Source organism: Podarcis filfolensis (assembly GCF_964270895.1).
Source record: "Podarcis filfolensis genome assembly, chromosome: 7".
Classification (NCBI taxonomy): domain Eukaryota; kingdom Metazoa; phylum Chordata; class Lepidosauria; order Squamata; family Lacertidae; genus Podarcis; species Podarcis filfolensis.
The window spans coordinates 69,361,538-69,374,356 of NC_139603.1; the positions used below are offsets into that span (position 1 = coordinate 69,361,538).

The 12,819-nt window shown below is 39.7% G+C and overlaps 1 protein-coding gene across 1 annotated transcript in view; it reads left to right on the plus strand.

Moving 5' to 3' along the window:
- Positions 1-12,819, plus strand: part of DCAF13 (DDB1 and CUL4 associated factor 13) — a 20,962-nt gene continuing 8,143 nt past the window's right edge. The window contains exons 1-8 of the mRNA XM_083621744.1: positions 1-143; positions 1,733-1,932; positions 3,238-3,345; positions 5,528-5,617; positions 6,888-7,043; positions 7,768-7,845; positions 11,063-11,145; positions 11,853-12,017. Coding sequence (XP_083477870.1) covers positions 74-143; positions 1,733-1,932; positions 3,238-3,345; positions 5,528-5,617; positions 6,888-7,043; positions 7,768-7,845; positions 11,063-11,145; positions 11,853-12,017 — 950 coding nt within the window. The 5' untranslated portion in view covers positions 1-73. The remainder of the gene's footprint in view (positions 144-1,732; positions 1,933-3,237; positions 3,346-5,527; positions 5,618-6,887; positions 7,044-7,767; positions 7,846-11,062; positions 11,146-11,852; positions 12,018-12,819) is intronic.

Consider the following 12,819-nt stretch of genomic DNA (forward strand, 5'->3'; position numbering starts at 1 on the left):
GTGGGCTGCCGGAGGGTAGCGGGGAGCACCGTTTCTTCCGCCATCGCCATCCCGACGCCCTCAGTCGCAGACGATGAAGGTGAAGGTTTTGAGCCGGAATCCGGATGATTACGTGCGGGAAACCAAGCAGGACCTTCAGCGAGGTGAGAAGGGGAGTTATTCGAAAGGGCGGCCGGGTTTGTGTTGGGCGTCGATTCTTAGGAAGCGAAGTTTGGTTCCCTTTGCGATGCCGGAGCGGCTTCCATCACCTGAAGGCGACTCCCGAGTCAGGCTGAGTTTTCCTTTTCTCTTTTTTGCATCGTGCGCCTCTTCAGGCTGGGAGAGATCTCAGAGTTGTTCTGCACATGGCATCTTCCAGAGAGTCGTGGGAACTGTAGCTTGTCCAGGGTGTTGGGACTTGTAACGACAAACTGCGGTTCCTATTCTTTTCTTTCTTCCTTTTTCTTGGGGTGGGGGAAGGGGGGTTCTGTACTTTTAAAGTATGGTTAGTACATAGCTTTGCACGGTGCCCATTATCCAAAAACCACGACCGAAATTGGGGAGGGAATTCTTTTATACGTGTGAAGTAAAATTTGGTGAAGAAAATCTATGGAGCACTGAGCACAGGGGTCTTTCCTCTCCCTCCCCTTCCTGTGACTTGGGTTGTGTCTCGTTTGCAGTGATAAGGCCTGTGCCATTTGCCCAGGTTGCTGGCACAATCTGGGGCTTGTGTGACATTATGGTAAATTCTAATCTCATTGCGCAGAGCACTTGGATTATTGCAATGTGTTCTGTGTGGGGCTACCCTCCAAGACTTGAAACTGCGATTAGTGATGCGGCAGCCTCATAATTAACCAGGACAGCTAGATGTAAACATGAAACACCAATCCTAAAAGCAGTGTACTTGACTGCTTATGTGCTACCAGGCTCGACAACATCCTGGTAATGGCGTATGAGGCCTACATAGTTCAGGGCTCTGCAGGAAAGAGTGCCTCTTTCAGTACCAGACAATTTGATCCTTAAGATCATTGCTGGGGTGCCGGGGGGGGGGGACGGACACCCTTTTCATGGACCTCCGAAGGGCCTTTTGTAGTGGCACACTGACTTTGGAAAGCCCTCAGCTTGAAGATCTGTTTGTCCCCCTCCTTGCTTTACGTAAATAGATGTCCGTTAAATACACTTTTGTCTGGTTTTCCTGAATTGAAGTTACTTTGTTTTAATACTTAAGAGATGCAGATGATTTTTTGGTGTGTTATAATGGTTCTGAGGTTTCTGGATATTTTGTATGTTGGTTATTATGTTTTATATATGATACATGTTTTATGTTTTATATGTTATTGTATATTACTCTAAGTACTCTTGGGAGGAATGGTGATTTAGAAATGTAACTAACAAAAAGAAATAAGAAATTTGCTGAAACATTGGATATAATTCATGAACATGTTCTACATTCTCTGAGCAGTGTTGTTGTTTGCCTGATCACCAGTTTATTGAAATCTCAATTTACTACATTAAATAGATTGTGTATGTAGTGACTGATAGAAACATATATTTTTTTAAAAATATATTTGAGGGCTGTTTATGAACAATGTATGTTCATTTAAACAGGATTCTTAATTTACTCAAAGCTAGTAAGGCTGATCTTATTAACAAGTAAGGGTGTCTTATTAACTAGCTACATAAAAGGCAAAAGGAAGCTTTATGACAGTAATCTCTGTTGTTTTCTATGTTTGTATGATAATTTGGTTTATAGTTCCACGGAATTATGATCCTGCATTACATCCCTTTGAGGTTCCACGGGAATATACTCGGGCACTAAATGCAACAAAATTAGACCGTGTTTTTGCAAAGCCTTTTGTTGCATCATTAGATGGCCACAGGGATGGTGTTAACTGCATGGCTAAGCATCCAAACAGCTTGTCTACAGTTTTGTCTGGAGCATGTGATGGAGAGGTATGTATAATTGGATAAAAACAACCATAAAGTGTCAGATCATGTTTTTACTGTGGTTATTTAATTCTGCAAGAAATAGAACCTTGTATTTCAGTTATGTGTGTGCCTATAACTATGAGCCAGACTGCACTCTCAGTTTTAGTGCTTAGGTGCTATGCCCTGAAAAAAGGCCTATTTAATGGAAACAAGCTATATTGAATTAAGGATACAGTACTTCAGCTATTGCTCTTGTTTCCTAGTGTATGTTCTCCTTCCCTCTTGAGACAAGGTATTTGGGGAGAAGAGTAGGATGGAAGCCTGTGACTTCAGGAAGTAATGATCCAATCATAGCATGAGGGATTGGATAACAGTAACTCGATTGGTTTCAGTTGGTGTTGCCTGTGGATATAGCCATGGAAGGTGCCTAGTCCTGCAATCCTGTATACAGGTGCTAGGAAGTAAATCCCACTGACCTCCATTGGGACCTGTTCAAAAGCTAAATTATAACATTAAGTCTTAAAAACTGAACCACCAATTAAAAGCTACCAGTTTAACACAAGTCATTCAAAGCTCCTCTGGCAAAATGCTCTGTTTTATTTGTCTGGTTTCTATCCACAATTTTAAAAAATAATATTTTTTATTAATTTTCACAATTAAACATTATCATCACACAAGTATAAAAAGAGAAAATAAACCAAAAAAGAAGATAATGAAAAAATGAAAAAAAAAAATCACACCATAATAAATTCATATACATGTCAGTAATTTCTGGTTTCTATCCACAATTGAGCAGCTTCCTGTATTTTGCTGCCTGAAATATTGAAATAATGTTATAGTAGGATTGCCAATTTTACTTATTCGATCTGATCTTAATGCAATTTGCCAACAAATAAGAAGAAAGGGGGCTGGAAACCCTTGCTTACTGGGCTCTGGATGCTCTCGTGAGATCATATGGAATCATCCAAGATCTCATGGAGTCAAGATCTCCAGAGTCCTCATGTGACTGTCCCAGAGCCCAGCAAGCAAGGTGGAGGGCTTAAAAGCTATTTCCATAAAGGGTTTACTGGGCTCTAGAGACTCCCTCAATATATTGTGGGGTCATCTGAAATGTCAGGTGGCTGGGTCAGTTCTCGGGCTCATTCTGACTTTGTATGATTTTACCTTTACATGCAACCCCCAGAAATACAAACTTCACATAAATTGTGATCACACTGTCCTGATCTCTAGATTTCAAAAGGGCATCGCACCGTTTTGTAATATTGTTCCAAAAAACAGTTTTAATGCTGAATTGTTCAATAACAACATGTTGCTGTTTGTTTCCAATAGGTTAGAATTTGGAACTTGATGAAGCGTGAATGCACCCGTACATTGCTGGCACATGAGGGCTTTGTGAGAGGAATGTGTACCCGTTTCTGTGGTACATCTTTCTTCACTGTAAGTATAATATTGGAAATTATGGAGAAAGATTAAAATGCTTGGTATACTTCTTTTTCTTTGTTACTTTCTCCCCATTCTGTTTTCTAAATAATAGAATCAAGTACTTTTATTTTATAACTCTTGCTTACTACTTATTTTAAAACTCTCGCTTACTACTGCAGCAGCTTATTTTTTATCTAGTTCAGGGGCAGGGAATCTCAGGCTTGGGGGAGTGGGTCAAATGCAGCCTTCCAGCCCTCCTTCACTGGCCCTTGGGTCTCTCCCCACTCCTGAAGTGCTTTTGCCTGGCTGAAATCTCCTTGAACTGCAGTGATGCTTTTGATTGCCTGGAGGTAGAGGTGTTTTTGTAGAAACCTCTTGACTTTTGTGTGGGTGGAATGCAGCCTCTTGTACAAAGGTGAGAGTTATTATGCCCGTTTTTGCCTCTGACTTTACCCAAAAAGTTGAGCGTGAGGGAATGTGATCCTGCATACAGAAGAAGGTTTCCCACCTCTTTAGGTTTTACTCTTCCATACTAATGCTACTTTCTTGGAGCATAAAGCAAGCCCAGGGGTAAGCCTATCCTCCAAACCACTCCTTCTATTTCAGAAATCTGCTGCTTTCTTTGAGTTTGAAGAGCAGGCACAGTGTTCAAACAAATGTGTTCTCTGTTCGAAAAAGCTATAGATTTACATATCCTCTTATTTAAATATCCTGTGTCACTATTGTAAATCCGGTCACTCAGTACAGGTAATTCTTTTGCCTCTAGCAAACAGTTCAGTAAATTAATGGAGTCCTTGCAGTGCACTTCAGCATAGTTAAATACAATCCCTCTTCAGTATAAACACCTATCTGTTTATGACTATTGTGAGACTTAAAATAATTTTATGGATATTTTTTAATACCTGTTGTGCAGCCTAATCCAATTTGTATTTAGACAAAAGTAAATCCCATGGAGTACTTGCATTGGATTTGAGTCTTGGGATAGATGTGCAGGAATATTTGCAACACTGTTAGAGCTAATAACTCTTCATTCATCATTTACTTTTCACAATTTGCAGTGTTCACTATGTTATTCGCAGAAATACAGTTGCTTTCATAGCCCTTTTCCATAGAACTTTAAAAATGTTTAGGCATGCAGCTGGAAGGACAATAGATTTGTCGCTCACAATCAGTGAGTGAGGTCCCAAATAAGGAGAACTGGCAGTTAAAAATGATGAAATATGCAGAGTTAGCAGGTCTAACAAGTAAACATAGCTGTCAACTTTTCCCTTTTCTTGCGAGCAATCCTATTCAGAATAAGCGAATTTCCCTTAAAAAAAGGGAAACATTGACAGCTAGGCAAGTAAAATAAGAGAACAAGAATATCAAGTATATAAAGAGGAATGGAAAAATTTTGTGGCGTATTTGGATACAACTGTAAACATGTGCAAACATTAGTAGGATTGAGGTAAATTCAACAATATAACACATAACAAAGGAATAATAAAGAAATAAGGGAGCTAAATGGATATACAAGAATAGCTGGGGTGGGAAAATTAAAGGAACCAGGGAAGGGGAAGTTGTAAATGACTGGTGTGTGTGTGTGTGTGTGTGTGTATCTGTATATATAGCTATATCTATATGTGAGAATTTTGTCATTCAATCTGGAAGAAATGCAATCTGGCACCACAGTTATAACCATCATCATCACTTTTAATTTGTATACCTTCTTTCTATTTTAGAATACCCAAGGTGGTTTGCAGGTTGAAGAAACAAAGAATGTACACCTTATAACAATATAATCCAAGACAAAAATGTGATAATAAAACATAACTCGAAAATAAGCAACATATATCAAATAAAGTAATATTCAACAATCCATTAGAATAGTATAGGATAATATTAAATATCACATATGAAAATTAAACAGAAATCCACTCTTAACAATTATAATAAATAATTTCTGAACTATAATCAATAAAACAATGGCAAATCACAGTGCATAAAATAATACAATACAAACTGAGAAGCAGAGACAAGGGTGGGGCAAGGCAGGTGGAAGAAGGCCTTGCCTGATGAAGTCTCTCCCCTCACAGTTCTTCCTCCAGGAAGTAAATTTAAGATTGACTATGCACACTTGTTACTTTCACATAAACGTCAGAAGGACTGAATTGTAACTCTCTTACTATGAATGCAATGTTTTCTCCAAAATCATTAGGTTGGTGATGATAAAACAGTGAAGCACTGGAAAATGGAGGCACCAGCTTATGGGGAAGCAGAAGAACCACTAAATACGATTCTTGGAAAGGTATTACTTTATTCATTGTCTTGTTTTGCTCTCCCTTTCCTTCTATGTTTAAAGATTCAGATGAAGTTATTGCTTTACTTGAATACGAGCAGAAAACTATTGACCTTGGATCTGTAGTGTCAAAGATGATGTAGGTGTCACTGAATGCTGTTATCGGACAATATTCCCATAAGCTGAGTGCCCTTGCAATGCTGGTACAAAGCCTCTGTATGAGTTAGTTTATTTATTAGAGTTTTATACTGGCCTTCAACAAAAATGGTCATGGGTTGTTTTACAAAAAAAAGAGAAAAGAAGCATAATACACCTTAACCAAAATCATTAAAATAATTATCATAAATTACATAATTGGCATAAAATACCATAAATGTGAGTTGTCACATTTGTCAGCCACTAAAAATTCAGCAGGAAGATGAGTCTTCAACCCAGTATCTGGAAGAATACTAAGGGTGAGATTTAGGCACGGAAAGACCACTGAAAAGGCTGCAGGAAGAATCAGGTTGTAATTTCCTGCCACACCTCTTGTGTATTTGTGTCCTGGTGCAGTAAGTTGTAGAATTCAGCTGCATATATTCATGGTAGTGATAATTATCCCCATTTCCTTAAAGTTCAGCAAATAGGTGTGATATTTCCGTAATAAAATTTTCTGGATAGTGGATTAAGCTACCACTTAGCTTTTAAAAAATAGGTCCACTCAGGTATAGTATTTGCTATCCTGTTGCCTCTGGTGGGATTTTATTTGAAAATGTGATAAAAAAGCTTGTGCACACAAATGGGGAAAAAATGGTTGCAACTTTTGAAATACTTGAAAACCATGTACCCATGGTTAACTGTTTTGTTTTTTTTAATAGCTATACTGTACTGTTCTTCCTAACCAAAGTTACTGGAAATGACTAGCAAAATGTCTGAATAAATAAAACAGACAATTGAGACCTTAAGGGTCCCTCATGAGATTGGGTTTCCTTACCGAGATTGCTGCTGTCTCTTGTACCTTCTGGCACTAGATGCAAGAGGGTGATGAGGCAAGGGTGTTTACAAGCCTCCACCCTGACTTCAGATGTTCCAGCTGTTACTCCGCTGCTGAATTTCTGGGTCACAGGAGGTTTCAGAAGAAATAAATTCTGCTCAGCAATGGTTGCTGAAGCAGGACTCCCTTACTCTGACTGTTTTAGATGTCTCTTGCGGTTCCTGGCATTGACACTAAGCACAAAACCCTCCGAGTATAAAACCAGCAATTCATTGTTGGTACTCTTTTTATATTTTCATTTTAAAGACTGTGTACACTGGAATTGATCACCATTGGAAGGATCCTGTTTTTGCTACTTGTGGTCATCAAGTTGATATCTGGGATGAACAGAGAACCAGTCCTTTATGCTCTTTGACGTGGGGAGTCGATAGCATAAGCAGTGTCAAATTCAATCCAATTGAGGTAACATTTATATATATTCCACTGTAAGTACTGTCACTAAATGTTTTAGTACCAGCAACATAGTCAGCATCGCTGTATAAAATGCAGTTGTATATCCTTTTCGAGGAGTTGGAGGATAACTTGGGTAACTAAAGGTGAAGGAAGATAATGAGTGAGGAGGTTGAAAAGACTGCAGAAAGCACAGGCGACGGCAGAACTTCATGTCTGTGCTTGTTGCAAGTAGATTTTGAGGAAGGATTTTGGAAGGAGAGAAATGGTTTGATGAACAGTGAGGAGGTGGGGGTAGATGTACACAGAAAAGGCAAAGGGAGCAGAACACAGTCTTGGGTGAAAAGGTAGAGATGTTTAAAACTATAAAAGTATTAGATTTCCCAATTGTAAAGTAAGATGGGGTCATTAACCCTAAAAAGAGCATCTGTTAACTATACATATCCAAGGATTGCACTCATTACATACATTGAGCAGTTTTAAGAGTTCCCCTGTCATTCCTTCCACCCACTCAGACTACTTTTAGATTCTCCTAGGTTTTAAAATCAGTTTAAAAGCATGAGATCTGGGAAATGTCTTGAGCTTTATCCCTTCCACATTATCTTCTTCTTTTTTAGCAACAGTAGTGCCGCTGAAAATTACACTGTTTAAAAGATAGGGCTGCTGGTTTAAGAATTTTTGTTTTGTTTTTTGCTTGACGATATTTACATTACTTGATATGCAACTGATTTTTCAGATGTACCTTTTGGGAAGCTGTGCTTCAGACAGGAATATTGTGCTATATGACATGAGACAATCAACGGCATTGAAGAAGGTAATGCAAAATCTTTAAGATCCTGTGACTGAAGTTGTCTGTGTATGAATTCCCTGCACACGCCTTTTCATTTTGGAAGGGAAGTTATCTATTAAGTTCCACTGCTAAGGAGCTCCATAATTTTCATAGTTCTCGGTTGGGTGCAAGATTCTTTTAATATAGAATTCTTTGACATGTAGCGTATAGAAAATGTAGCTTTTCTGAGATCACTTTAGGCCAGTATTGAGAAGCCTTTGCCCACAGGGCTGTTTCCCCCCACATCACACCCAAATAAGGTGTGCAAATAAGGCAGATAAATATTTGACTACAAAGGAACAGTTGGCAGACTTGAAATGTGCTCCCAAATGTTTCTTGGCAAGCGGAGATTTCCTTTGGATAAACAGGACTTTTCTAGCTGGATAAATGGGTCTTTACCACAAGTCTCCACTTGCTAGGGATTAAGTCTTGTTTTAAAAGTATTTGTTGTTTTTGTGTTTTTAAGTGTTTTAAATTTTATGTAAATTGCCTTGAGGTGGTGGTTTAAAAGGCGATTAATAATTTAATGATAGTGCAAATAATAATAATAATTAATAATGTGCATTTTATATTTGACACTGGGATTGGTTCCACTGGGGAGCTCCCATGCACAACCAATCCCTGCAGAAAGCGGGGCTTGCAGTCATTGCTGATCAACTGATCTGTACTGACAGCAACCCCTACCGTGTTTGGCTGCGCTCCAGAGTTGCCTATTGGGAAGCTCCGACTGCATCTTATCCCTGTTGAAAGCAGAGGATCAACTAAAGGGATCTTTCATTGTAAGCTGGCCTGAGTTCAAGCTGGTCTACTTTCAACTGATGCCATGGTGATGTTAGGTGATGGATGGGTGAGCACCCGCCTATCAAAAGTGGCCTTTGCAGGGGGGCGGGGTAGGGGAACACCTGTTGGGCTGTATCCAGTTCCCCACCCCTGCTTTAGACTACTGTAGGGCGATAGTGGAGGTATGAAGAATGCTTTGAACACAATACCTACCCTTGGAACTCTTTGCCTGTTGAGATCAAGCAGGCACCTTCACTGCACTCTTTTCGACGCCTGCTAGATACATTCTTGTTTAGACAATCCTACCCAGAAGCTTCGAAAGTTGAGGTCATTATAATCTGTTTTAGTATCATAACTTCTGTATTTTTTAAAAAAGTTTTTCAGTATTGTTGTATATGTTTTTTGATTTTATTGTTTTACCTATTTATACACCACTTTGAGCTTTTTATAATCAAGTGGGGTGGGTGGGTGTGTACACACATTAAAATAGTGCGGATTTGGAAAAGGACAGTACCATGGGACCTCTCCATACCCTTATGTGTCACACTTCCTTATATAGTGGTACCTCGGGTTAAGTACTTACAGTGGTGCCTCGCAAGACGAAATTAATTCGTTCCGCAAGTTTTTTCTTCTTGCGAGTTTTTCGTCTTGCGAAGCACGGTTTCCCATAGGAATGCATTGAAAATCAATTAATGCGTTCCTATGGAGACCACCTTCAGACCAGGTCCGGGGACAGTCTGTCCCCGGACCTCTTCTGAAGGCTGGCAGGCGGAGAAGGACTTTTCTCCCCACCGCCAGCCTTCAGAACAGCCTTCTGAAGGCTGGCGGTGGGAAGAAAAGCCCTTCTCCCGCCGCCAGCCTTCAGAAGAGTTCCCCCAGGGCTGCCTAGGCTGCGGATAGCAGCCTGCTGCCCCGCGCGAGGGGCGCTCTGCTTCAGAGCGCCCCTCGCGCGGGGCAGACATTCGCAGGACTTCCCCGCAGGGCTCTCCAAGCTGCGGATAGCAGCCTGCTGCCCCACACGAGGGGCGCTCTGCTTCAGAGCGCCCCTCGCGCGGGGCAGACATTCGCAGCTTGGGGAGCCCTGCAGGACTTCCCCGCAGGGCTCTCCAAGCTGCGGATAGCAGCCTGCTGCCCCGCGTGAGGGGCAGCAGTACCCGAGGTACTATTTCTGGGTTAGCGGAGTCTGTAACCTGAAGCATATGTAACCCGAGGTACCACTGTACTAATTTCTGTTTCTCTTAGGTTGTGAGTCAGCAAGCTGGAGTCTGACTTTTTTAAACCTGTGTAAAACACTTAGGCTCCCTTTTTCCGAAATGTCACTGCTGTGGAAATGGAACATTTCAATACACAACATTGTCTGTGGATTAGAATAGATCATACAACACAATTGAAATTTTGTCGGTGTGGTTCAGTTCATGGTGTGGTTTGTTCAGTTATTTGGTAAATAAATGGTACCAGATCATGGTATGCAAATAGTTTCCCCGAAACCGAAAAGGAGATATTCGAAGCCTCTTCAAGGTTCAGTAAAGGTGAAAGGTATTCACTGACTGAGGATAACAGACTTCCTTCTTTGGCTTACAATATCACCCAGCTGTCGCTACTATTGCCTTTTAGAGTGGGACCGTACAGCATATGGACTGCTAAAGACTTTTCAACTAATCAGCCTTCTGCCAAGTAGGGGTCTGGCTAGAGTAAGTTGTCAGTTTTATCCCTTCAGCAGAGGATCAGGGCAGTCTCTTTTCATTGCCATCTGGCTTTTTTTCAAGCCTTGTTACAGAGTTTCTGATCAGCAAAGCAAATTACTACCAGTATGTTCCAGGGTCTGCATTTAAACCAATTAACATAATTTCACAATATCTACCCTCTATACAAGTCTGCCCCAAGTAAAAGAGGAGTGTCCAAGCCTGTAGTTTTCATTGGTGAACTACATGTACATTTCATTGGTGAACTATTACCTCAGTAAAGGAATTGTCGTCATATGAGAAAAAATTATTGTGCATTATGGTTCTTCTGATAGCTGTAGAAGCCTAGGTGAGTTTGAGATCATGGGACCTGTATTTTTTTAGTAGTCCTAGCTTCTGTGAACAAGAATCTATTGGACAAATATACTTGATGATATCTTGTCATCTTGTCCAGTCTTCTTTTCAGAGGGTTGCTGCTGCCATGAGTACCTTATTTTGAATCTGCAGTTCTTGGGCTGCATCCTGAGTAATTTTTTGTTTTGTTTTTTTACTTGTCAGTTTCTTTACATACGCTTTGTTTTTGGGAAATTCTTGATGCTGACACCAGCATATTCTACACCTTGCACAGGCATGTTGGGAACTTGTGGAACTTGTACCAGTTGTTAATACATCTGTATAACTTCTAGTGATTGTCTAATAAATGTTTGAAAAATGTTTGAAAAATATTTAAATTTCCTCAGGTTATCTTGGATATGAGAACAAATACGCTTTGCTGGAATCCCATGGAAGCTTTCATTTTCACTGCTGCAAATGAGGACTTCAAGTAAGAATTATTGTTGCCTTACTTGCTCTCTATTTAGACTTCTGTAGTTATTCAGAATGTTTGTAATTTTAAGTTTTGACTTCTGCTTTGTGTAAGGATATGATTTTTATAGAAGTTACAAGGAGGCTGTTGGATTTTATCTGGAATCCAAAGAGCTACTTATTTAAATTATTTTTACTTGTTGGTTTTTCCATCTGTGTGAACCTTCAAGATGTCCAATATATGACAATCAATTTGGCAATTCCTTCAGGAACCCTCGGGGGAGGACAATGGAACAAAAAGCAAAGCAGAAACAAACAATGCCTGGATGAAATACTGGGCTCATAGATAAGGAGGGGGGTTCAATAGATCATTGCACGTGTATCAAGTTGAAGCTCACTCAGAGCAGAATTGGCCTCTAAAGGCAAAATGTACTCCTGGGGTCCAATGGGCACCTGCCATGCTTGCTTTGTAATTTATTTGTTCAGAGGAGTGTACAAGAAAAAATACAAAAATAGAAAAACTACTCCAATGCTTTTAAATTCCTTTTTTTATTATGACACTTCATGATACAAGCAAAATGCTGTATCAAAGTCAGACATGTGAGTCCAAAGATTTTGAAAATACATTTGATTATGCTAGTATTCAGCCCCTGGAAATGAAGCTTTACCTGAGCAATTGAACATAATGGAATAAAGTGTAAAGTGTTAACATCCTTTCTTTTGCAGCTTATATACTTTTGATATGCGATTTCTTGACAAGCCTGTAGTGGTTCATATGGATCATGTGTCTGCAGTCCTTGATGTGGATTACTCTCCTACTGGGAAAGAATTTGTGTCTGCCAGCTTTGATAAATCTATTCGCATTTTTCCAGTAGACAAAGGTCACAGCAGGTCAGTGATTTTACAAATAGGCTTCTCTTGGGACCCCCTCCTCCTTTCCCACCATTCTTAATGCTCTCATAAACTTATTTAATGTGTGTATTATCTTGAGGAAGGATATATCCTCCTACCAGTAGTTGTTTGTTGCTTGCACTGAAAAAAATAATAATTCACAGCTGTTGAATTTCCAGTTGAATTGTCCAGTATTTCAGTACTTCCTATTCGTTAGAATGTATATTGAATTTACAAACTAAAATTGATTGGGTTCTAAATCCTACTTTAGACTAGTTTAATGACGGGCTCACTCAGTGGGATTTTTGCTTTTGCAAATCCACTCTTTCAAGAGTCTTGTGTCATGTATAATGGTGAGCTGCTCAAGAAACAAGTCACTTTTCTCTGTGTGGAGTGACCTTATTTCTTATGCTATCTGTCAAATTCTCCTGTGGGGCTGGGAGAGGTCAACATCTGACCCACTGGCAGGATCCACTTTCCTACCCCTACTTATATAAAGTAGCTCTGTTTTCCTTCAGAATAGAGCTTTGCTTCTCAGGAGTTCAAGATATTATAAAAATACATAATTAAAGGAAACAGTTACAGTATTGACAGACTGTGTTGAGACACAGTAAAGTCATTCAAACTCAGAAAATAATGTGTATGTGTATTAGTTGACTTCCAGGATCCACATAACCTCTTTAATGATATCGTTTTAAAAAACATGAGTTTTGCATAGAAGTAATATTTTACTTATCAAAGGCACATTGCTGAACTTATTTGTCTAATCCAGGAGGCTTCTTTCACAGTCCCAGGGGCTCAT